We start from the raw sequence: 27,826 nt of genomic DNA on the forward strand, positions 1-27,826 counted from the left end.
AACAGTTTGCGATAGAATTTAGACCGGAGATCGTTATGTACGATGATAGAGCCGCCCCTTGAGTCTGATGCGACAGGCACTACGGAAGAAGACTGGGAGATTTTCAAAAAATTGACGGAGACGACCAAGGTAGGCATCAGCTTTATTTTTGTTAAGTGAATGTATCGTAGCTACCTAAATCTTAAAAGCGAGAATCAAAAAGCATAGCTTACGAGTAAGGAGAGGAAAAAATGTTGCTGAAAAACTCTGTACCACAGACCTATTGAATACACATAAATAAAACCGAAAAAAAATTGTAACTAAAATTTTTTCTTCCTTGAAACACACGTTGACACGTATAGAGCAAATATCAAAACATAAAAATTTTACAATGACAAAATATTATATGCGATTATAAAAAATTTATAATACAAATTTTATGAGCGCTTTGGGTTCAAAAGAATAATTTGTTTTTTATATATATATATATATATATATATATATATATATATATATATATATATATATATATATATATATATATATATATATATATATAGTATATATATATATATATATATATATATATATATATATATATATATATATATATATATATAAACAAATTATTCTTTTATTATATATATATATATATATATATATATATATATATATATATATATATATATATATATATATATATATATATATATATATATATATATATATATATATATATATATATATATATATATATATATATATATATATATATATATATATATATATATATATATTCTCACGTATTGATTCACGGATGGAAAAATGTGATGACACTATATTCCGGGATATCATCCGTTCGCTCGTTGAACTCCGACTGGAATCCTGCATCCGACTGGAATCCTGCAAATCTTGCATCCGACTGGAATCCTGCAGACGTTTCGCCAAAATCTCACTTGGCATCTTCAATGCTCGTGTTCGAAGTGTTTTCGGAACGCGAGCATTGAAGATGCCAAGTGAGATTTTGGCGAAACGTCTGCAGGATTCCAGTCGGATGCAAGATTTGCAGGATTCCAGTCGGATGCAGGATTCCAGTCGGAGTTCAACGAGCGAACGGATGATATCCCGGAATATAGTGTCATCATATATATATATATATATATATATATATATATATATATATATATATATATATATATATATATATAAACAAATTATTCTTTTATTATATATATATATATATATATATATATATATATATATATATATATATATATATATATATATATATATATATATATATATATATATATATATATATATATATATATATATATATATATATATATATATTCTCACGTATTGATTCACGGATGGAAAAATGTGATGACACTATATTCCGGGATATCATCCGTTCGCTCGTTGAACTCCGACTGGAATCCTGCATCCGACTGGAATCCTGCAAATCTTGCATCCTGCAGGATTCCAGTCGGATGCAAGATTTGCAGGATTCCAGTCGGATGCAGGATTCCAATCGGAGTTCAACGAGCGAACGGATGATATCCCGGAATATAGTGTCATCATATATATATATATATATATATATATATATATATATATATATATATATATATATATATATATATATATATATATATATATATATATATGATGACACTATATTCCGGGATATCATCCGTTCGCTCGTTGAACTCCGACTGGAATCCTGCATCCGAACACTCACTCGAAGTGTTTTCGGAGCGCGAGCATTGAAGATGCCAAGTGAGATTTTGGCGAAACGTCTGCAGGATTCCAGTCGGATGCAAGATTTGCAGGATTCCAGTCGGATGCAGGATTCCAGTCGGAGTTCAACGAGCGAACGGATGATATCCCGGAATATAGTGTCATCACATTTTTCCATCCGTGAATCAATACGTGAGAATATCATACACCTTTACGGGAAGGAGACCTTTACAGCCACCAAGTGTTATGAAAAACTAAGACAAAGGGGTGTTCGAAGTGTTTTCGGAGCGCGAGCATTGAAGATGCCAAGTGAGATTTTGGCGAAACGTCTGCAGGATTCCAGTCGGATGCAAGATTTGCAGGATTCCAGTCGGATGCAGGATTCCAGTCGGAGTTCAACGAGCGAACGGATGATATCCCGGAATATAGTGTCATCATATATATATATATATATATATATATATATATATATATATATATATATATATATATATATATCACATTTTTCCATCCGTGAATCAATACGTGAGAATATATATATATATATATATATATATATATATATATATATATATATATATATATATATATATATATATATATATATATATATATATATATATATATATATATATATATATAAACAAATTATTCTTTTGAACCTCAAGCGGTCATTAAATTTTCTTGCACTATTGAGTAGTGCGTTTTTTTAATTAATTCAAAGTTCTCGACACAAAATATAGCAGCGGCTAACCAAGTTCTCCAGCGAATTATTACTGGTTGTATTGGTAGTTGAGTATTTGGACAATTTTCCTTATTAAATTGAACACCTATTGATCACTCTATGAAATAGGCTAAAATGAATTATTTTTAAATTCGAGGCTGCCTTAACCATATAAGATGCAGCATCTGATAAAAATACGAATTTTTCTATCGGAACGCTCTTGGTCAACAAAAACTTGGTTAATGTTTTTTGAATTAAGCCGGTTACACTTAAATTGTTGATTTCTTTCAATTATTTGGATGTAATTAAATAGAATCTACTAGATTCATTGGATTCATTGGTTTCATCATATATGTCCCACATGGGTTAGTTGTTTCATCAACCACAAGATAAAAATAACTTTTGCCAAAATTTTTTAAATGTCATTTACAGTTTGCAGCTGACTCGTCCAGTATGTTAAATTTTCAATTGTTTGTCAAAAATGATCTGAAATTGGAGTTGGCAGTGGTTGGCTTCAATGAACGCCTTGAATAAGTCCTCATTTAACTGGGCTTGTTCGCTGATTTTTGGTTGTTTGCTTGTTGCGATTTTAATCTTTTGAGCTGGTCTTTTATTTATTTGACAGGCCAAATCACAATACATTTGTTATCTGCATGAATCTGTAAAATCCAAATAAGCAGTTATGAATTTGGGTTTGCATTTGTTAAAAAAAACGGATTTTACAAATCTGCTACTGCTACCAAAGCTTTAAGCTTTTGTAAATTCATTAATATTGTTAACATTAGCTACCAATAATTTGCTTGAATACGTAATTTATTAAAGCAGCAATCTACTTTTACCATAAACCATATGTCTTTCTTTTTTGGCTATAAAATTATCGAGTGGAATTTTTTTAATACTTCAAAAATTGTTAACAAGCTTTCCTATTTTCACTTGTTATTTGGTTTCATGGTCGAGAATTAGAAACTAATATTAATATCCCATTTTTAGATGTTCTTATCAATATAAAATCAGACGTAACAATTAGTTATTCTATTTACAGAAAACCTACGCATGCAGACCGATACCTTAATGCATCCAGCCCAAAAATCATCGGTCATCAACTCTCTAGTTTGCAGAACCGTAAAACTATCTCAACCCGAGTCACTGAATCCAGAATTAAAACTCATTTACGGCTGCTCTTCTTTCTAATAATTTTCACATTAGAGAAAATATGCGTTCCATCACAAAATACACTTCATCAAACTTCCAGAGCCCGAAAGCAACCGCACACTTGCCATTGTTGTCCTTCCTTACATTCAAAAGTTCTTAAGATATAAAATTTCAAAACGAGATTTCTCACTTGTCCAAAATCCATTTCATACATATGCGGCAAAGAATACATTGGAGAGACTGGATGAAAAATATTAAGTCAAAGAACATGAATGAGCCTTAAGAATACTACTAATAAACTCATCAGCAGTTGCTGAAAACAATCACGAGAGCGGACATCACATTTTATTCGATAAAACTAAATTTCTTGCATGTAATCAACTCTTCCATACACGACAAATCAAAAGATCTCGAGAAATCTATAAGCAACTAAAAAATATTAACCGTCCCCTTTAAACAATACCCAAGCAGATCCAGAGAGAGAATGCATACCAGATTCAGTTAAGCTCTAATGAAGGCAACAGAATGATTGGCGAAGCGTTAGCAAGAATGACAACCTACGCAGGAAGAATCGAGAAGATTACTAAACAGTACGGTAATAATAAAATGAAACATAAGTAACAATTAAATGACATAATACTGCGATAGTTGAAAATTCTCCATTTAAAATTAACATCAGAAAGACTCAAGAAATTGTTCAATTAAAATAATTCTAATAATTTTTAGAGTTCTTTCCGATTTGATTTTTTCCTTGCGTTTCTAATTAAGAACCTAAGATTTCTGTAAGCATGTCCCGGTATTTCTACTTTATGTTCATTGAACGTTAATTACTTCTCAAACGTAACGCCATCTCTAATGTAATGTAGGTAATGTCATCTTTTGCAGAAACTGATTTAATAGTAATTTTATTTTTCTATTTAAATGTCGTTTTTCTACTCCCTTCTGTAAAATAACTAATTAACTGCAATTTTTTTTTTCTCTCCTTCTTATTTTCATGCATAAATTCATCTTATTTTATGCTCTAAACATACGTAGGTTTTTATAAGCAGAAAGTAGCTCCCGAATGATTTGTTGATAGTTGTCACTTTTTGCGTTCCCAAGAAAATTATGACACACCTCCACAAACGCTACCCAAGCTCTTTTTTCTGCTTTGCTCAACTTCGAATCAAAAACCTCATCCTTCATGAGCTCACGTATCTGCGGACCTACAAAAATTCCTTCCTTCAATTTCGCGTCACTGATTAGAGGAAATTTTGTTTTTAAGTATTGAAATCCTGCACCATCTTTATTCATAGCTTTCACAAAGTTTTTTATGAGTCCCAACATATTGTGAAGGGGTGGCAGAAAAATTTTCTCGCAGTCCAGTCCAGGAGTCAAACTTTTTCTTGATGGCCAGGTTTTTACTTTGTAATGTTTGTCTCTTGCGCGGCTATCCCACTCACAAAGAAAAGAGCAAAATTTTGTGTATGCTCCTTGTAGTCCAGTAGTATAGCGACAACTTTTAAATCAGGACAAATATTCCATAGGTATTGAGAATATTTAATTTTCTCAAGTAATACCTCAAGGTTTGCATAATTTTATTTCATGCTTGTAACATGTGCAATGGGGACAGATGGGTATTTATTACCATTATGAAGTAGAACGGCTTTCAAGCTTATTTTTGAAGCATCAATAAAAAGTCTCCATTCACTAGAATCTTCTGGAAAACTTAGTTCTTGAAGAAGCCTTGCAGCATCATTACAATATACCAAATCATCTTCTTTGGAGAAGTAACTTGTAAAGCTTTCTTGTCTCGTACGAAAATATGAAACTCTGGTACTTTTAGCCAATAGATTCCACTGTTTTAACCTTGATCCGAGTAACTGTGCCTTAGATTATGAAAGTCCCAAGTCTCTAACAAGATCATTTAAGTCGCCTTGTTCAAGTAAATGAGGTTCTGTAGATGGACGTGAAGATCCAGATAAAGTGTATGAAGATGAACATGTACTACCAGAAATAAAACTCGATTGAGATTGTAGACCTGAAATATTTTTATTTTCAGCCTCCTCATTAACTGGTGGAACTGGAGGTGGAGTGTCTTTATCACGAAGAATTGGTCTCTTTGCAGATAGGACGTTCGGATAAACAATCTTATCTCTATTTTTTTTTCGAGAATCCTCGTATAGATGTCATGCAGAAATAACAATCATTCTCATCATTGGCATTGAAAACGGCATGGATTTGGGACTTTCTTCAAGCCAACCTCTCAACGTTCTTGAGCAGCTATTGCAGCACACTTTTGGCAACCAACTTTTATCTCGCTCATCGATAGAAAATCCAAAATATAGCTGAGAAGCTGTTTTAACCAGATTTTTACAAGTCCGTGGCATTTTGTAACCTAAAATCACATAAAATTAATTTTAAAACAACTTTCAAACTTCTATTTTATATTTATTGACTCTACTTAAAAAAAAATACTCAAACTACACATCAAATACTTAAATCCAATGTAGAGCACATGAACTTTATGCAAAACTTACCAAAATATTTGATATAAAAGGTAAACAATTAAACGACAAGTTTTCACTGAACTGTTGTAGTGTCACAATGAATACTGCGCATGCGCGTATTTACTACCATAAAAATCATCTTCGGCACTTCCCTCGTTTCTCTTACAACTCTCTGAAACTCATTTTGTATGTATATTTACTTTTTGTAACATTGACGAATGAAAAAATTGAAAAAAAAAAACAAAATTTTGAAAGATAAAAAAAATCATATCGAAAAATCTAGACGTGATAGAAAAAATCGGCCAAAGGGGATAGATTCAAAACATTTGAATCATTATATTCATCATAAAAAATTTTAAAGGAGGATTTCATTGCCAACCAGTGTTATACACCGATCTAGAGTGCGGAAAGCGCCATTTTCCCACGGGTTCAAGCCTCTTCGAACATTTCCGGGATATTACCGGGTTTGGAACCAATCGGATGTTTTTGGAGATTTTAAGATCCGGCTTGAATTTTGACGTTGAACAATTCTGATGGTCATGTCAGTGAATGTATTCGTGCTGTGTGACAAAAATGTCCCAAACACTAACGGCTGCATGCGCTCCGTTCGTGTCAAATAATAAATGACGGTTACCGCACTTATTGCATAATATACTATTACCACACTAGTTGCATAATGTACTAATTCTCTAGTCCCTTCTGTTAAATACCTAATTATATACCGATCTCGACTGCGGAAAGTGTGACTTTACCACCCGAGTTTCTTATTCCACCGATTCGAGTCACTCCGGATATTTCCGGGATATTACCGCCAGAGTTTGGGAGCAGTCGGATGTGTTCGGAGATTTTACCTCACGGCTTCAATTTTAACGTTTGTCATTTCTGATGGTAATGTCAGTTAGTATTCGTCAGTATTCGTGTTGCTTTGGAAAAATGTACCCAAAAACTAAGGTCGTAGATAAAGTATAGTATGCAACATTTTTGTTAAACTTTACTAATGCCGTTTACCACACTTATTGCATAATTTACGATTAATTTATAATTAATAAATAGAGGCCTACTTTTTGACATAAGAATCTAACAAGTTATCTTTTGACCACTTTGATAAATTATTAACATCCCCTTGCAAGATCCTGCAGTCATTTCCGCATACAGCAAGATATAATTAATGGTTTAACACTTTGTTCTACGGCATCATACTTATGATGTAACAAAAAATGAATCAGTATTATTCCATTCAACTGAGATACAGTGTGCATTCCATTTGTTAAATTGGAGGGCAATAGGAAGCACTAGTCTTTAGATAAGGAAAATTCACTTGGTGTTGATGCTATAGTTATATGGGAAAGCTGTTTCAAGGGCCGTAAATCTAGTAAGATGTCATGACATTTGTAAGAAATTTTGTAAAATCTATTAGATTTCCCACTGTACATCCGCGTTCTCAGAAACTATATTGAAAATCAGATAGCTCTTGCTTTATGTGGCCGCTTAACCCATTAGTTAAAATGTCCGCGAAAAAAATTGCAATGTTAGATAAAACAGATAGGGTGATTTCTAAACCAAAACAAAAAACTTTCCTACCGTGCCGCTAATATTTTAAAATATTTAACTTTACATATATCGTTAATATCAAAAATTGCAATAACACAAAAGCCAATACCTCCATAAATAAAGCGAAATATTTCCACACGCGATAACTGTCAAGATTTCGGTGCCAGGCCTAAAACGTGCTCTCTATTGATTGCCTGTCTTGCATTGTCAACAGTATTCTCCTGCCAATTAGACTAAACGCTCCTTTTTTCAGAATAATTCTATAAAATGGAAAATTTGTGCGCTCCATTTTCGCTGGTGTGGATATATTAATTTATCCCCTAGTACGTGGTAAGAAACAGGACAACATTGATTCGCTAGTGTTCGAAATATTTAGAATGTGTGCTACGAGTTTTGTGAACGTTGGGTAAGCATTAATGATGAAGTACCATCTTTACTCTTAACTAAACTTTGAAAGAATTCTTTACGTATAATCAAATTTGTGTTTTCCTTTTTGTAAAATTGCAATAACAAACTAAGACTTATCAAAATGGAAATATAGCACCAATGATTATCTAGTGTCGACATCTTTAAAATATGTGCTGCGAATTTTGCGGACGTTGGGTAAGCTTTGATCATAAGGTTCCATCTCCACTCTTAACTAAACTCAAGAAGAAATATTAATAAGGTTTCGAAAAATCAATACCACAATAGTACAATATAGAGCACTGGGAATGAAATATAGAAGTTAGCATATCCACGGAAGCATTTAAGAATGCTTGTGAGTGGATTCACTAGCTATAAAAAAAATAGCTTAACAGATAGGGAGTTCAGAGACCTATGGCACAAATATAAATTTGTACTTATCTATTTTAAGTAGTTCAAGTCAATAAGATTATTTAAAAGCTTTCGATTAGTCACAATTATCCATTGTTGTGTTTTGTAATTAATTTAGTTTCTAGTAGATGTACAACATACTGCTAGAATGTTGTAACATCTGGGTGAATACTATATATAAGAATGCTGTCCGTGTGTTTTTTGAGTAGCAGTAGGATACATGACACTCTTTCTCGTATTGCAAATGTGCTTATTATAATTTAACAAAATTTTAACTGTTTTTATATCGTTTAATACGGATAGACAATACACTGCCATATATTCAATAATATTTTTATAAACAATTTTTGCAGAGTCATAAGATTTTTAATATGGTTTTCCTGAACTCCACCGCAGCCCAGGAAGCCGTATGATATGCGCGTGTCTATCAAGGAAGTATACACAATTTTATTAAGAAATGTCTTGAATACTAAAATATAGACAGTAACCCTCTAAATTTATCAATTATATTTCGAATGTGTAAATCCCATCTAAGGAAACTGTATCTAGTAATAAAGAGATATTTTCTAGATTACGTTTCAGGGGTTGTAATCCAATCATTCACTGTTAAGTTATCATAATTTGGCAGATTGATTTTTATATGACGAAAAATTAAAAAAAAATCGTCAAAATTTAGGGTCAGTTTGTTGTGTTGGAACCAGTTTTTGAAAATTATGATATCCAATTCAATCAAAAGTTTAAGTTATCTCTACGAAACTGCCTTATATGGCACCGTATAATCGGCATAACTAATTATGATACTGTTTGTTTTTAGTTGTAACCATATCATTTATATATAAGGTAAATAAATAATTTTAATAATTTTTTAGTAAATTGAAAATTTCTCTGACGTATTATTGTATTTTTTCAAATAACTTAGTATGGCACACTTTCGAATGTCTTGGATAAATCCACAAAAAGCACACAGAGTAGATTAAATTCCTTTGAAATTTGTTCTATGCCTTTAACCAGAATATCGTTGTCGTTTATTATGTAATCAATTTTATTTTTATGTTTCTTACTATTTGGGTAAATTTTATTAACACAGTTCCGTGTAGCTAAGCAAGAATCTTAATTCTATTTATTTCCTTTTGGATGTAAATATGTTTAACATTTTTTATTAGATACTTAAGTTTGTCTTTATATGCATTATACTTTTGTTTTGCAGAATGGGGATTTCAATTTTTTATCAGAATTTTATATAGCTTAGTTTCTTCTGAATCTGACTTTAATAATCCTGTTGTGATCAAACTTTTTCTTTAAATTTATTTTGATTCAACTTTATGTTTAAACATTTGCATAACAATAATTCAATTATTGATTTATTTATTGATCCCAAAAGGCATAGTAAGAGCAATCGGATAGTGATCTGAAACATAACATTTAAATCAACCTGATTTTATAACACATCGTAACTATTTAAATCATCGATCTAAATCGACCTACTAAAACGGTAAAATCGAATACTTCGTCAACGCTTTTTGAGAACAGACAAAATTCTTCATAATTTATACTCAGACTGCATATAATTAAATGTATTATTTTTAAATCTGAATCACCGAAACAAAAAATTTTAGTTTTGGTTTTGGTTTTTGTTTAATTTTTGTCAATATTTATAGTGGTAGTCGTTGCCTCGTTTGACTATAGGACATTAAGCTATGAGTTTTTTTTTCTCTTGTTGATGTTTTCTCTAAATGGATCCTGTACCGCACAAATACCTCATTGTTTCACTGTTCTCCATCCCACATGAAGATTTGGGGCTGGGTTCACTGTTGATGGAGGAAATAATTGATACATGTTTTCTTCCGATTCCTGAAAACTTTCCTTATGACCACCATTTAAAGTTCCAGCATTGTGGCGATATTTAGCACTTGGTCGCATGTCAGCAGAAAATTTAAAGATGACTGTCCCCTTTTGTCTGTTTTCTTTTCACTTAAATTAAAGTAGTTATTCAGATCGGTTTAGAATTAGTTTACTTCCACAGTCTTTTTTTACTTACTAACCACAACAAATAGCAAAAACGGATACTTCTTGCCCATCTATTGTCGAAATCTTTAGATCGTGTGCTACGAGTGTTGAAAACGTTGGGATGAAGTTCCATATCCAATAATAACTAAATTCAGAAAAGAATCGTCACCGAAAATTAAATATGTCTATTCCTTTTTGTAAAATTGCAAGTGGAACCTTGAAAGGCAACTGAGTTTTGAAGTATTCCACTTTTAGATGGACGAGCAGGAAGTAGACGTTACCACTTCCCTGCGAAGCGAACTCGCCGCCTTGCAGTACAAAAGGGACCGGTTGACCGCGGACTTGGAAGAAATGAGGTCCCAAGTGAGATCTCGCGATCAGAGGTGCCTGGAACTGCAGGTAGAAGCCGACCAGCTTCGGGAACAGGTCGCGAGGCAGAGCGCCGTCATAAGCTCGCTAAAGAAAAGGGTGCACGAATTGGAGGAACGTGAAAGGAATCTATTTGCCGCGCAAGGGAGAAACGAGCTGGCTCTACAAACTGCCCAACGCGACGTCAGATACAACGAGGAGAAAGTAAAGGAGTTAGAAAGTAAAGCTAGAAATCTGGAAATTCAGCTTAACTCGGAAGAACAGAAGAAAGATGCCGCGAGAATTCAGTTCCAGGACTTCGTGAGGCGGTTATCAGTGGCGCTCGGCGGCGACGTCATCGACGGGACCACCATATCGCCGGACATGTTGGTACACAAAGCATCCGAATTAGTACAAGTAAGTTTAAATGCGCCATCCGGTTAAAGCTTTTATACGATTTCTGCTAGGAGACGTCAAGACTACGAAGCAAAGCTCACAACATAAACGACACCTTGGGTTCTGTTGAACTTGAACTGAGAACTTGCAGGGAAACTTTGGAGCGGTCGATATCGGATAAGGAATGCCTTCAGAGACAGTCCGCTTCCCAAATATTGGAGATAGACCGCTTGCAACAGGACAAGGACGCCCTCGAAATGCAATACCGCGTGACCGAAAGGGAATTGATGGATCTGAAGGAGAAACTGACCTCTTCCAACAGAAGCTTAGGTTCGGCTAGTGGTAGTATCGCTCAACAAGAAGCATTAATTTGTCAATTGAGAGGTACGTTAATACTTTTCGTTTGGGCATGCATATAAGAATCTCTTGTAGATGAGATCAAACTTAAAGACGACAAGATTCAAAGGCTTCAATCGGAACAAAAGCACATGCTCGAAACTTTGGCCGTTAAATTAAGCACCCCATCAAGGTTTGTGGAGTCGATCGAGGTTTCCATAAAGGACCGAATTCAAGAACTGATCGCTGAGAATCATGATAAGAGCGCCGTAAGGGTTAGGCTTTACTAACGGCATTTCGAGTACACTTTAAATAATTATAGCAAATCGAAAACCTTAAAGAGAAACTTCACCAAGAGGGTCAGCAGTTATCGAGAGAGGTGTCGCTCTACGATCAAGCCAACGCGAAAATTCGGAACTTGGAGAACGATAAAAATCATTTGGAGGCGCGCCTCCACAAAGCCGAAGCCGAGATTAACGCTTGTGAACTGTGTCGAGACGGCTTGAAGAGAGATAAAATTACGGTATGGTGGTTTTACAGACAAATTGTTTTGGCTTATTATTATCCGAAATAAGGTTAAATACCCTTTTGACTCAGAAACTACAAACGATAAAAAAAATTATATAGAGAACATAAACAGAAATTTTAAATAAATTACACGATGATATTCTTAAGCTAATTGCAAAATAGACACAAAGATTTCCCTTCCCTCAAACTTTTCAGTATAAGCATAAAAACTAACTTTGGGTTTGGAAAATGTACCCATGCATGCATGTACTAAAAAAGAGAAACTACCAAACAATTATTGATTATTGGAGGTACTGTAGAACTAGCTCTAGATAAAAGTTACAAATACCTAGGGTTTTTTTACGTAGCCGATTAGAGGCAGGGTGGCCTCTAAAGAGGAATGATACTCAATATTGCAGTAAGACATGAGAGAACAATGTACGATGATATTTGAATCTTTATTTGAATACAATTCAAAACTCCAAAAGTGTAATCGTAAGCCCAAAGCCGGCTATATATTAAAAATCAATTGTATATCTTAACAAAAATTGAGTTTGCCAATGTGAACATCATGCAGATCCGCTATATAAATAATAAATAATAGGGGTTCCAATACTGACCCCTGCGGAACTTGATATGATTGCAGAAAATATTATTTCATCGATTATAATAATATATAATATAGGTGGAAATCAACAGTCCACGATTAACGGTAATGTACTCCTTTGTTAAAAATCTAGTAAAACCAGAGCTGGCTCCAGATTTGTCAGTTGCACTCAATATTTTCTCACACAAGTTCAATAGACAAAATAGGCAACTAGTTCATTAATTTTTGTGTCCAGATGTATAAGAGTTCTTGGAAATAGCTCCATTCCCTCAAAGCTGGGAAAATGACGGTTTTCATGACAAATGCATTTTTCCATTGGTGGCATGCATAGCTTCAATGTGATTTCATCCACCTACATAGCCTCTGATTTTATTGTGCGATTTCGGTAATATGAGAAATTTCAATGAGGTTAAAAGAAAAATTCAATACATTCTCTGTTCTCAACAAGGATGATTTCTTCTAGATTGTCTAAATTTGGTTATACTTCTACAGTTCTCTTATTTTTATGAACGTTCAAGTCTTTTAAATATCATGTTGCCTTGAATTTCGAATTATGTATATTAATTCTTAAGCCTTACGAAATTACCTGAAAGCTTGTTTTGTGCATTGAAATAACGCTACTGTAGGAAATGTTAGGTAGAAGAAAATCCTTGAACCACAGTTCAGTTCTGTAGTTGTATCAAGTAGGAGTCACCGCATGGCTCTTTAATTTTTTTCAAAGCTAAGCCACAAAGCATTTGGGATTAAACCTTTTCCTGACACAGCACCTCAAACGGTTCCAGGTAGATTTTATCACTAAAAAAACAAGAATATTGTTTGTCGCCAACTTTCAATTTTCCTTTTCCTATTCCTTCTGGTGTAATACAAAAACATTCATCACACATCATTCACATACTTTTAGATTTTCCTATACATGAACGGGAGGGAATAAATTCGACAACGGTAATCTCTACCTGTATATATATATATATATATATATTCTCACGTATTGATTCACGGATGGAAAAATGTGATGACACTATATTCCGGGATATCATCCGTTCGCTCGTTGAACTCCGACTGGAATCCTGCATCCGACTGGAATCCTGCAAATCTTGCATCCGACTGGAATCCTGCAGACGTTTCGCCAAAATCTCACTTGGCATCTTCAATGCTCGCGCTCCGAAAACACTTCGAACACTGGGAGGTTATCGGCGGTGCGTGCGGTATTTATACTCTGCGCCGGAGATGGTAACGGTGCTGCTTGTGCGTGGGGGGAGGTGGCTCCGCCCCCTGAATTGTCGCGTTGTTAATTTCGCCCGATCGTAGTTGCGATGTCCCCGTTGGCTGCTGCGCATCGCTCTGCTGTTTGATTATCGTTCTCCACGTGTTGGATAAATGCAGAGCGTCGTCTCTCGTATTGAGGTGTCCGGACTTTTCTATTTCGATGGCCTCTCGTATAATCCTAGTCCTAAAATCAGGAATATTAGCTATTTGTTTGCAAGTGCCGAAATCAATTTTATGGCCTGTCTGATGTTGGTGCTGAAACAAAGCAGATGTTGTTTGTTTGTTTCTTATGGCTAAACGATGTTCCTCGAGCCTGGCTGAAATCCTTCTGTTGGTCTGTCCCACATACGTCAGGCTGCACGATCCGCATGCTACACTGTATACTCCTTGGTTTTCCAGAGTAATTTTTTGTTTTGGGTTTCTTAGTATTGCTCCGATGGTATGGTCAGGTTTGTATGCCGTTGATATGTCGTGTTTCCGTAATATTCGGCCGATTTTGTCAGTAACCCCCTTGATGTATGGCAGGACAGCGATCGATCTTCGTTGGGTCTCGTCCTGCACTCTCTGCTGCGGCTGTTGTTGTTTACTGATTGCCTTGCTGATGGTGCGCCTTTGGTATCCGTTTTGTTGAAGACAGGTACTAATTTTCTTCAGTTCTTTATCTCTGTTCCTCTCGTTTGTGAGCCTGAAGGACCGAGCAATTAATGTATTTGCCACTGCCTGTATCTGTGATGGGTGGTGATGAGATTTAGCGTTCAGATATCTATTAGTGTGTGTTGGTTTTCTATAGACAGTGTGTTCCAAGTGTCCATCTTCGGTCCTTGTGATGTGCACATCTAAAAAGGGCAGACTGTTATCCTCTTCAAGTTCTATTGTAAATTGAATCCTTGGGTGAATGGAATTCAGATGATCTAGGAATTTCAAAAGCTCCTCCTTGCCAAAAGGCCATACAACAAATACGTCATCAACGTATCTTGTCCATAGTTTTGGCTTCAGATTTGCCTTCTCTATTGCTTTCTTTTCGAAGTAAATCATGAAGAGGTTGGCAATCACAGGTGAGAGAGATGATCCCATTGCTGCTCCATCTATTTGTCGGTAAATTTTCCCGTTGTGCATAAAGTAAGCGTTTTTCAGGCAATGTCTTGACAGATCCATTATGTATGGCGGAAGATCTTCGTTTTCTTCTATAAGCAAGAGTGCCTCTTCTACTGGAATACTCGGGTAGAGGGATTTGACATCGAAACTTGCCATAATGTCGTCCTTGTCCATCCTGAGAGAACCTAAAATCTGAGTGAAATGTTCTGAGTTTTTAACATAGGAATCTGCCTTTTCCACTATAGGCTGAAGTGCACTGGCCAGATGTTTTTCCAGCTTGCATAATGGTGAGTTAAAGGCGCTTACGATTGGACGCAGGGGAACCCCGTCCTTATGGATCTTTGGGAGCCCGTAGAATTTTGGGCAACGACTCGATTTTTCCCTCGGAATAAGTTTCTTCTTTGTATCCTCGTTTATTGATGAATCGAGAATTTTGGACTTAGTTGTTTTTTCCAAATATGTCGTGGGATCTCTGGTGACTGGTTTGTATATTGGGTCGTTCAAAATATCCTCCAATTTTGCATTATAATCCGACGTATTCATGACGACAGTGGCATTTCCTTTGTCTGCTGGCATTATTAGAATGTTTTCGTTTTTGTTTAGATTCCTTAAGGCTTGCATTTCTTCTCTGCTTAAGTTTGGTTGCGGTGGTTTTGACTGTCTTAAGACTCTGGCGACATCTTGCCTAATTAACTCCGCATCTTGTTCGTCTATGGTGGAAAGACTTGCTTCGACGTTGGAAACGATCTCTTCGACGGGTACTCTTTTTGGAGCTATTGCGTAGTTAAATCCTTTATTCAGTACGCTGACTTCTGTATCGGAAAGATGGTATGCTGAAATATTATGAACTGTACTGCTTCGGTTTGTATTTGGCACTTGTCCTGATTTTTTGGAATTTGACTGAAGGATTTCTAATTTCTTCCACAGTTTTTTTGACGTGATGTCCTTGTCTTTCTCAGTGCGCCATGATGTTAATAATTCTATGCGGTCCCACAGCAACTGATGGATCTTGTTGCTCAGTTTCAGGTGGAGTCTGAAAAGTTGTAGCTCAGTCTCACTAATTTCGTACCGGGTCCGCCTGATCTGGTCTTGGAGTAGGGCCTTGCTAGCTTTGTCCAGGATAGCTTGTGTCTTTCTGGTGCGTGTATGATAAGACAACCTTGTAAATGTTGGCAGCAAGTTCTGGTTGCGGCAGTTTTTAAGAAAATTCAAGTTGCAACCAGAACTTGCTGCCAACATTTACAAGGTTGTCTTATCATACACGCACCAGAAAGACACAAGCTATCCTGGACAAAGCTAGCAAGGCCCTACTCCAAGACCAGATCAGGCGGACCCGGTACGAAATTAGTGAGACTGAGCTACAACTTTTCAGACTCCACCTGAAACTGAGCAACAAGATCCATCAGTTGCTGTGGGACCGCATAGAATTATTAACATCATGGCGCACTGAGAAAGACAAGGACATCACGTCAAAAAAACTGTGGAAGAAATTAGAAATCCTTCAGTCAAATTCCAAAAAATCAGGACAAGTGCCAAATACAAACCGAAGCAGTACAGTTCATAATATTTCAGCATACCATCTTTCCGATACAGAAGTCAGCGTACTGAATAAAGGATTTAACTACGCAATAGCTCCAAAAAGAGTACCCGTCGAAGAGATCGTTTCCAACGTCGAAGCAAGTCTTTCCACCATAGACGAACAAGATGCGGAGTTAATTAGGCAAGATGTCGCCAGAGTCTTAAGACAGTCAAAACCACCGCAACCAAACTTAAGCAGAGAAGAAATGCAAGCCTTAAGGAATCTAAACAAAAACGAAAACATTCTAATAATGCCAGCAGACAAAGGAAATGCCACTGTCGTCATGAATACGTCGGATTATAATGCAAAATTGGAGGATATTTTGAACGACCCAATATACAAACCAGTCACCAGAGATCCCACGACATATTTGGAAAAAACAACTAAGTCCAAAATTCTCGATTCATCAATAAACGAGGATACAAAGAAGAAACTTATTCCGAGGGAAAAATCGAGTCGTTGCCCAAAATTCTACGGGCTCCCAAAGATCCATAAGGACGGGGTTCCCCTGCGTCCAATCGTAAGCGCCTTTAACTCACCATTATGCAAGCTGGAAAAACATCTGGCCAGTGCACTTCAGCCTATAGTGGAAAAGGCAGATTCCTATGTTAAAAACTCAGAACATTTCACTCAGATTTTAGGTTCTCTCAGGATGGACAAGGACGACATTATGGCAAGTTTCGATGTCAAATCCCTCTACCCGAGTATTCCAGTAGAAGAGGCACTCTTGCTTATAGAAGAAAACGAAGATCTTCCGCCATACATAATGGATCTGTCAAGACATTGCCTGAAAAACGCTTACTTTATGCACAACGGGAAAATTTACCGACAAATAGATGGAGCAGCAATGGGATCATCTCTCTCACCTGTGATTGCCAACCTCTTCATGATTTACTTCGAAAAGAAAGCAATAGAGAAGGCAAATCTGAAGCCAAAACTATGGACAAGATACGTTGATGACGTATTTGTTGTATGGCCTTTTGGCAAGGAGGAGCTTTTGAAATTCCTAGATCATCTGAATTCCATTCACCCAAGGATTCAATTTACAATAGAACTTGAAGAGGATAACAGTCTGCCCTTTTTAGATGTGCACATCACAAGGACCGAAGATGGACACTTGGAACACACTGTCTATAGAAAACCAACACACACTAATAGATATCTGAACGCTAAATCTCATCACCACCCATCACAGATACAGGCAGTGGCAAATACATTAATTGCTCGGTCCTTCAGGCTCACAAACGAGAGGAACAGAGATAAAGAACTGAAGAAAATTAGTACCTGTCTTCAACAAAACGGATACCAAAGGCGCACCATCAGCAAGGCAATCAGTAAACAACAACAGCCGCAGCAGAGAGTGCAGGACGAGACCCAACGAAGATCGATCGCTGTCCTGCCATACATCAAGGGGGTTACTGACAAAATCGGCCGAATATTACGGAAACACGACATATCAACGGCATACAAACCTGACCATACCATCGGAGCAATACTAAGAAACCCAAAACAAAAAATTACTCTGGAAAACCAAGGAGTATACAGTGTAGCATGCGGATCGTGCAGCCTGACGTATGTGGGACAGACCAACAGAAGGATTTCAGCCAGGCTCGAGGAACATCGTTTAGCCATAAGAAACAAACAAACAACATCTGCTTTGTTTCAGCACCAACATCAGACAGGCCATAAAATTGATTTCGGCACTTGCAAACAAATAGCTAATATTCCTGATTTTAGGACTAGGATTATACGAGAGGCCATCGAAATAGAAAAGTCCGGACACCTCAATACGAGAGACGACGCTCTGCATTTATCCAACACGTGGAGAACGATAATCAAACAGCAGAGCGATGCGCAGCAGCCAACGGGGACATCGCAACTACGATCGGGCGAAATTAACAACGCGACAATTCAGGGGGCGGAGCCACCTCCCCCCACGCACAAGCAGCACCGTTACCATCTCCGGCGCAGAGTATAAATACCGCACGCACCGCCGATAACCTCCCAGTGTTCGAAGTGTTTTCGGAGCGCGAGCATTGAAGATGCCAAGTGAGATTTTGGCGAAACGTCTGCAGGATTCCAGTCGGATGCAAGATTTGCAGGATTCCAGTCGGATGCAGGATTCCAGTCGGAGTTCAACGAGCGAACGGATGATATCCCGGAATATAGTGTCATCATATATATATATATATATATATATATATATATATATATATATATATATATATATATATATATATATATATATATATATATATATATATATATATATATATACATATATTTATTGGTGGGTTCTAGTAAGTTGGTGGCGGCTATCTTCAAAAAACTATCAAATACTTGGTATTCTCTGAAAACTAATCAAATTTGATGCACATATCTGATGATTGGTAGGTGATAATTTGACTAATATCACCAACGAATCCCTGTTTCACAAAATTGAATCCCTTGGTACAAGGAACAATAGCTATATCACTCACTTGCCCCCACAGCTTGAGCCAAATCTTGATCTTGCTAACCATAGCATAGTACATAGTACATAGTGAGTTAAAGAGGCACCGGCAAAGAATTCCTAAAACCTCATTAACATTATTCAAATATATTCTCTTCAACCGTTCCTGACGCTTAAAATCTTCTTTCTGTACATCTGACATATCTTTTTCAAATAGGTTGTATTATTTACTAACACATTCCTTTTTTTTTATCAAAAACAAACATGCAAAATGAGTTTTAAGGCTTACTATAAAATAGTAAATCAATTTTGTTTTGTTTGGTTATATCTTTTTCGTGTATCAGACATAAAATGTCCTGGAAAACTATTTGTTGAGTGGTTAGGTTCCTGTTCTTTATTTTAACCTACCTGACCTATAAATCTACCACCTAAAGTTAACTAAATTGCTGTTTAAAAAAGTAATAAAATGAATACTCAATAGCCCAAAATAATTAAAAGTATTAAATTTCATATCTGTATAAAAACCGCAGGTTCTAACCAAAATATTTTGTTGTTGTTCTGTAGCATATAATTTTGTCTCTCCGTAATATCATAGCTTTTGGTGCCGTTCAAAACCATTGGCGCTCAGACGTACCCGATTCTGCACTAACTACGCACGCGTTAACCCGAATATTCATGAAAATTCAAAGTTTCTCGCCAAAAGTGACTTGGAACCTGCACTGCTACACTACCCAAGCAGTCAAGTTATTTAGATGGTATAATCTTTCAAGAAGGTTTCGTTGAATTTCGTTTCGCAAAAATCTAAATTTCGTCAATGAAGACAGCTTGCGTTGATACTTCAGGGTTTTTGTTTTTCAAATTCAAAGCCTTATACCTAAAAAAGCTAAATAAAAAGGTAAATTTCTTTAATAGAATTTGTAAAACTATTGTAAATAATGTTTAATAATGATCCTAACTTTTTGATAATTTTTAGTCATTATTTAGAAAAGAATCTACGATAAGACATTAACGAGTTTGCTAAAAAAATGTGGACAATATGAAAAATCTAGTTGAATCAAACATATTAATAGTAGAGCAAAAAATTTAAAATCTAAATTTCGGCAATAAAAACAACTTTCTTTGTATTTTCAGATTTTTTGTTCTTCAAATAATTTATGACGAATTACCATCTAGTTGAAACCAAATTGGATAGGATAATTCGCATACTTTTTTATTGTTGCTATTCTTGAATTTAAAGCCTTTCCTTGCAAATTTTAGATATATTGGCGTGGTCAATATCGCAAAACTACGTCCGTTTGATATTGTCAAGGATTTTCGTGAGTGTGACATGTTCCTTAACATTCTACATGATAGATGGATAATATGGATAAGGTTTTTATTGCACTCAGTAGGCCAAAACCATTTATTGTGAAATTTATATATGAAAACACTATTACACTTGGTCTTTTAGTTCATGAATTTTTTGGAGCGCCTAGCTCGGGCGCTTCATATGGACGAGATATCCCACGACATAGGAATCGATCTTCACATGGAATCCCTTTTACTACGTGCAGAACAATTAGCCAGACTGGAAAGTGATAAGTTAGTAGATAAGGTGAGTTGTTTCCTTCTCTGCAAGGTGTGCTAAAATAAATTAAAACTGGTAGCGGTAATTATCTTGGCTATTAAGTATAGGCGGAAGAAAGTTTTTCACAAAAACAAGGAAGGACAAGAAAATTCGATTGCAGATGACCTCATGAACGACGGACAAAAGATCTAAAAAGGGAATAGTTTAAAATACAAATTTCAAATAATAAACCAAAATACAATTCCTTCAGAGAAGATTTGAGCCGATCGATATGTAATAAATAAATCAGAGACGATTTCATTTTAATGGTTTATTTTCTTTAGTTAACATTATTAAAAAAAAATTCTATCTATATGAAATGAACTGTTTTTTAAAACTTTTGAAATATGACATGAAATATTTAAAAATGGACAGACTAAATAGTAAACACCTTTATTCTGCCAATTGAACAGCTTTCTGAAGACGCCTAAGAAAGCGAGAATAAATTTTACAAGGAACCTATCAACGAGAAAACTCATGAAAAATTTGAACCACCAATATATAGCTAGCTTTTTCATACATTTTGTATTTTAGTTTTTTGCTGATAATTACTTTCATTTGCCTGGGATTATTTAAAATTTAGACTATTCGAATACACCCTATGTCTCAGAATGCTTAAGGTGATTTAAAAAAAAACTTAATTTGAACGTAGATGGTTTTCATTTATATTTTGACACCCGCTTACAAAATTTATTGAAGGGTGATTCATGGCGGATTCGCCACAATTATTTAAAGTGGCGGATCGCTTATTTGGTGAAAGAGAAGAATGTGATTTTAACTGGTTACTATTTCTATGTTTGTCCCTGTCGACGTTTTCTTTTCTACCGCGAGAATAACCTAGACAGAACGGAAGAAAGTAAGGTAACATTGAGAGCAGAAAGTCAAGCCCATCATGGGAAATAGATCAAGGTACGTCCCTCCCAGTGGATCCCTTTTATTCTGATACTAGCCCTTAGTCCGCAGCATCAATTTCGTCCATACAAAAGGGGAGCTAACCAAAACTTTTTATGCTAAAGGTGTATGATGTTTTCTTTAATACTTCTGAACGTACCACCAAACAAAAACAAAATTAACAACTTCACTTTTTTAAATGGAACACCCTATCCGATTTAAGACGAAACTCCTTTTAACCCGATTTCAAAAATATATAGTTTATCGGTATTTGGTTTAGTAATTTTTGTAATCACTCATGTTTATTATTCAAAACCATAATTTAATGATCAACATCTTTATTGCTTTGGTTAAACAAAATATTGTTTATACGTTTCAATGGCTCTCTTCCAGACATTAAAACTATTTATTTATAATACGGTATATTCGGAAGATTAACAAAAATTAAATAATTTTCCTTCTTAAATTCAAAGAATGAAAACGAAAGCAAGTTCAACGTTTTCCCGGCCAACGCACATGTTCAACGAACACAATAAAGGATATTATTTGTCCATTTGATGAGACCTAAGTTATTCAGAGAAAAACAAGATCTGTTATTGGAAATCAGTAGGAAGAATTAAACACGCTGCTATATTTTGAAGGTAAATTTTATTTTAATAGTAACAGGACAAAAGAAACGGTTTCGGTTAATTTTTATAAAATCTCCTCCATCCTCTCAATTTTTTCCAGTACAAAATTTGACCGACGAAATCGCCGTAAAACATATGCGGTAAAAAACAAGGACGTAGGTCTCTTCTTCATGTTTGGTGCGGTATATTTACTGATAAAGTTATTGGAGCAATAAATTTGTAAGTAAATTTATTGAGGTAATATGTATTTCCACTTGCAACAAAATTCAGCAATATAATAACCTGCCAACAGAATGGCAGTCCGCCACATGATGTTGCACCAGTCACGCAGTATCTCAATGAAAAATAGTTTTGGATGGGAAAAAATCAAATATAATACGAAACAATATAAATATTTTAAGACAAATAATTGAAGACGAAATATGTTTACTTAACAGAAACAATTCCGATTTTCTTTTGAGGGCAATCACAAGTAAGTTAAGAAAAAAACCTGTTCAGCTGCAGAGCAAACGATATAAATTACGTTGAAATTTTCTAAATTAATTATTATTTTCAGTTACTGTTGAACAAAAAAATTTATATAACACTTTTCTTTTCCATGGCAATGTTTGATGTTGATTATCAAATTTTACTTTTGAAAAATAACTTCAAAAATGGCTAAACCAAACTAACCAAAACTATATGTTTCTGAAATCGGGGTGAAAAGACTTTTTCATTGTAAGTAGAAATATAAATTGTTTTCCATTTGAAAAAGTGAAGTTGTTAATTTTGTATTTATTTGCGGTGCTTATTTGTTTCTATTGGTACGTTCAGAAGATAACTGATAAAAAATCATACAACTTCTGTATACAAAGTTTTTGCCTATCCTCTTTAATAAACCGTGTAGGTGGGTGTCAAAATATAAATAAAAACCCTATTTATATCTGCTTAACAGCCTAACTTTTGAGATAAATATGGCATATTTTTGAAGAAAAAAATTTATATGTCATTCACATTTTCTTAGGTGAATATTTTCTTTGGATAGTTTGATCGTTTTTTCATAAACGTCCCCCTTCCTTGTTAGATGCTCGGTTGGATTTCTTTTTTGGTTGGTGCTTAATTGGTTTTAATAATATTCAGGATGTTATTCTACATTGATTATGTACTATATTATGTTCATAGACAAAAAGTAAAATACTTAGGTAACTACAAAATTAATTATAAATATCTAATATTTTACAATGTGTCTAACGTCAAAAACACATGAAAACATATTCAAAGTGTAACGAAAAGGGACTACATTTAAAAACCAAATTAGATATTGTAAGTGGGTTAACAAAAAGTAACTAAGAGAACAACTATTCACCTTAAAAAATTTCTGATAATAAATTCATCAAAAAAATTTTTTTTAATGGCTCGTAAAAATGTAAAAAAAAACACTTATGAGACCTGGAAAAATGTCAGCTGCGTACAAACTTTTCCTTCAAATATATGCGATCGAAATAGTGGACCGACACCGTTGGTAAAAAATAGAAAAAATGTTGTGCTTCAGAAGATTTTTTTCTTTGAGTTCTTTAACTGAAAAGTGAAAACGTTTAAGATACACGATTTTATGAAGTTTTTTTCTTATAATGAGATTAACAACAACACCCTTTGAGTTTGGTCTTTGATGCTTTAGATAATTAGTTAATTTCTTCCATTGTAAATAACATTTTTAGTTATCCGCCAAATTTTAGTTTACCAAGTGATTTTTCTTTCGCTTTTGGTGTAACAAGCTGCTTTGCTGCGGATATGGAACCTTGCCGAGGCTCACTCGACGTGAGAGATCTTTTCACGATATTCCATTGTGCGATGTAAGAAACTTAAAGCTCCTATTTTAGAAAAGATCCGTACTTACAGATTTTTTACCTTTTGCACAGCCACATTCTTATTAGCCACCGCGCCATAGCGGGCTGGACTAGGTTCTAACTAGGTTGACATTTTTTTCAAATAAACGTATTAGTATTTCAAAGTTTTATTTTTCTTTTTTGGTTGGTGCTTAATTAAGATTTAATAATATTCAGGATGTTATTCCAGATTGATTGTGTACTATATTATGTTGATACACAAAAAGTAAAATACTTAGGTGACTCCAAAATTATTTATAAATATCTAATATTTTACAATGTATCTGACCTCAAAAACACGTGACAACATATTCAGGGTGTAAGAAAAAGAGACTGAAAGAGCTAGATTTAAAAACCAAATGAGATATTTTAAGTGGGTTAACAAAAATTAACTCTGATGACAACTATTCGCCTTAGATATTGGCTGATAATAAATTAATCAACGTATTTTTTTAAATACATCGTAAACATGCGAAAAAAATACACTTATAAGACCTTTCGTACCTGATTTCAACATTTCTCTCAAAAAATCGCAACGAAGCAAGGCCCAATTTATGAAAAGAAGGAATTTATAAATTAAAAAATACCTCTTTTACTTTGATACTTTGGGGTACTCTGTTAGTTATTTTCTCCAAAACAAATTAAAACTATTTTTTTGGCAGTTACCTTCTCGTTGAAATATCAATACTTTGTTTGACAGTGTCCAAAAAAATTGTATTTCAAAAACTTCTATATAAATTTATTGGCATTCAGCAAATATCAAGATAGCAACACATTGGGCTCAATTTTAATTAATCAAATATAGTTCAGGTATAGGGTGTCTCTCCTAATATTTTAGTATTCAGCTTTATATTTTCCGAAGTTGCCTTTGTCAGCCTAGTTTGGTTTAATTGCCCTCTGTGCGCGGTTACGCAACGGAATGATCAAATAAACGAGATTTTTATTCACTTACAGACCGCATTGGCGTATCAGCTTCAACGCAGAGTGCGCACCCTGCGCGAACAAATACAAAGGAAGGACCTTCATTTGGATCTGTTGCGCAGAAAGCTGTCGCTTCAAGAGGATAGCGCGAAAATGAAGTGCATCCTGCAGAATGAGAGAGATGAGGCCAATGCCCGGGTGAAGAAGTTAGTGAAGCAAGTGGATCGACTTCAGATGCAACTGTCGGAATACAAGAATCAAATACGAGATTTGAATTCGCAGCTAGCCGAAGCTGCTGATTATAAGGTGCGTTGTCGGTCTCTCCCACAAACGTCCAACCAAAAGCTATCGAATAGGTCATTAGAATGGTTGATACATAAACAAAACCCTTAAAACAATAATAAATTAACGACGAAACTGTGGTTTAAAATTACCATTAATTATGATTTAAAAGACTAAAAAGACTTAATGAAACGGAGTACTTTCACACAAAAAAACACACATTTTAAGAAGTAATTTCTTGAACAGTACCAAAATTTTGAATTGTGTCAATATGACCTCCAAAGTAATGAATATTGAAGGTTGTGGCTATCAATACGGCACATTTTTAATAACGGGTTTTGCCTCCATGCGGCCGAATAATTTACTGCTTTTTCTTAACATGTCTAACAACAGCTGGCAGATCTCTCCTTGGGGGGCAAACTTCCATTTCTCGAACGGAGCTTGTTGTAATTCATTTCATTGATTCAAAAGAACATGAGCCCTGCTTTTTAATTAGAAGAAGAACAGTTTTTCTAATGTGCTCGACAGCAGCCTTTGTGTCTTCGTGAAAATTCCACCTCACATCATAGTAGCTTTCCTTAATTTTTTTCTACAAGGAAAAAGAGTTTTCCCCAATATACCGTTAATCTCACCACTATAAAACATAAATATCATCTTTTCCATGCGGAACTACACGAAGAACTCCTAGACCGCGATAAACTTCTGCACCATTATGAATGAGGTAATAAAGGCCGATCCAAATGTGTATGCTAAGGAACGTGCAAGACAATATACGAAAAGGACTCAACATGTACATTAATAGAAGTAGAATAAAAAACATCTAACAAAAAAGATTGGAATTTATCTCAGCTTTAAAAAAGTGTCCATTTTAAATGTCATTAATAAAAGAAAAATCCTTTCATAACCTCAAAGATAATTTCCAGCATTTTCTCTTGGCTGATTTACTTACTTATTAACTTACTTATTTAGACCTCTTTTACGCCTATACTCAGACCCCCGGAATACTACTGTTGATACTGTTATATCGTGGTCTCACCCATATTGAATCTCCTCCCTATGAATTTTCATCATTCTAATTTGATCATAAACTTTCAGATAACAGCTCTGGAGCGGGGCCGCAAAATCGAAGAACTCCAAAATCGTCTCATCGAATCGGAAACGCTCAGAACCAAGTACAACCGCAAGGTGACAATTCTGAAAGACCAGATCCGATCGACCAGCAACACGATCGAGCAAGAGAGAAACATCAGCGAACATTCGTTGCAACTGTTGCGAGACGAGCTGGCCAGAGTCAAAGACAGTTTGTCCAACGCGCAGAGACGCGAGTCGCAGTTGCAGAGCTTCAAGCATTCCGTGGCCAAAATTCTGGGCGTGGCGTTACCGATGCCAGATTATGAACTCATATCGCGGCTTCAAAAGCTGGTCGATGCCCACCACGACTTCACACTGGTATCGAGACGGTACGACGATCCGGTGCTGCGTTTGACCGCCCGGAGTCCCACCGGAGGAAGTAGGTGTACTAGGACTCCGGATAGATCTCGTTATGACGATTCAGGATACACGGATGCCGCTGATTTGGATGATATAGATGACGATTTGTTTAAACGACAGTCGCGGCCTATATGAACCGATAACAACGAATTCCTTTCGTGATGTGGTCGATTTCTTAAACATAACTACGTACTGTGACATGTTTGTAGCATTCGGCGCATTCGGAATGCGGAATATTTCATTCATTAATTTCAGTTTAACATTTTTTTTACAATTAATTACAGTATACTGTTACATATTTGATAATTTCGTACTATCGTTTTTCTGCATTCGGCATTAGAAACTTTTATTCAATTTAATTAGAGAGTTTTACATTTAAATTTTTGATGATTTTCTTGTACCGCTTTTCTGCATTCGATATTAGAAATACTTAATAAATTTAATTACAATGTTGTTCTTCATTTTTACAATTAATCACACTGTTAGTATTTTGGCGATTTCTTTCTATATCTATATCTATATGAGTTATATCATTTTTTTACAATTAATTACCACTTGGAACGGGGCCGCAAATTTTGAATTAATTTTTTTTATATATAAATCAAACACCACTTATTGTAATATTTTTACTGATTCCCATCTATCGTTTTTCTATATTCCAGATGAAATATATTTAATGACTTTAATTTCAGTTTTATTCTTTTTTTACAATTATTCATCGCTTAATGTAACATTTTTGATTTTCCTTCAACCCTCAAATAAAGGTATTCAATTCAAATTAAAATTTTTGATTTTGGACATATCGCTTTCAATTATTGTTCCTCCGCCATGGCTATAGTGGATTGGGGTTTACTTTCAAATTATGAAAAACTTTACTGTAAATATTTTAAAAACCTTTCAAAATAAGTTAAACAAATCTTATGTTTTGAAAAACAGGAAAATCTATCCGGGAAATACAAAATTTAATAGGTATGACAACATATGAAAAAACAACGATTACATCTCTAATTTTTGTTCTGGGAAAATAAAGTTCTTTCCTTTTTACGAGTTTGTTGAGTATTGGTGAAGGCACAACAAAAGCCAATTTAACCAAC

The 27,826-nt window shown here is 35.0% G+C and overlaps 1 protein-coding gene across 3 annotated transcripts; it reads left to right on the forward strand.

Moving 5' to 3' along the window:
* On the forward strand, positions 1-27,060 carry LOC132704685 (coiled-coil domain-containing protein 170). 3 transcript variants are annotated; one of them, XM_060674856.1, is made up of 9 exons: positions 1-129; positions 10,717-11,226; positions 11,277-11,589; positions 11,638-11,810; positions 11,864-12,064; positions 20,498-20,641; positions 23,928-24,005; positions 24,993-25,265; positions 26,337-27,060. In XM_060674856.1, the coding sequence occupies exons 1-9, from the start codon at positions 43-45 to the stop codon at positions 26,865-26,867; spliced, it is 2,310 nt and encodes a 769-aa protein (XP_060530839.1). In that variant the 5' UTR covers positions 1-42; the 3' UTR covers positions 26,868-27,060. The 3 variants fall into 3 exon arrangements, with proteins under 3 accessions (XP_060530839.1, XP_060530840.1, XP_060530841.1); XM_060674858.1 differs by lacking the exon at positions 1-129 and adding an exon at positions 7,979-8,044; XM_060674857.1 differs by lacking the exon at positions 23,928-24,005.
* The last annotated feature ends 766 nt before the right edge of the window (positions 27,061-27,826 follow it).

Source organism: Cylas formicarius, unplaced genomic scaffold (assembly GCF_029955315.1).
Source record: "Cylas formicarius isolate icCylForm1 unplaced genomic scaffold, icCylForm1.1 PGA_scaffold_7__23_contigs__length_41026272, whole genome shotgun sequence".
Taxonomy (NCBI): domain Eukaryota; kingdom Metazoa; phylum Arthropoda; class Insecta; order Coleoptera; family Brentidae; genus Cylas; species Cylas formicarius.

Coding starts and splice junctions, on each gene's coding strand:
- LOC132704685 (XM_060674856.1), top strand. CDS start 43: ATGATAGAGCCGCCCCTTGAGTCTGATGCGACAGGCACTACGGAAGAA. Junction 12,065..20,497: donor TGAAGAGAGATAAAATTACG/GTATGGTGGTTT, acceptor TTGGTCTTTTAG/TTCATGAATTTTTTGGAGCG. Junction 20,642..23,927: donor GTGATAAGTTAGTAGATAAG/GTGAGTTGTTTC, acceptor TGGTGTAACAAG/CTGCTTTGCTGCGGATATGG.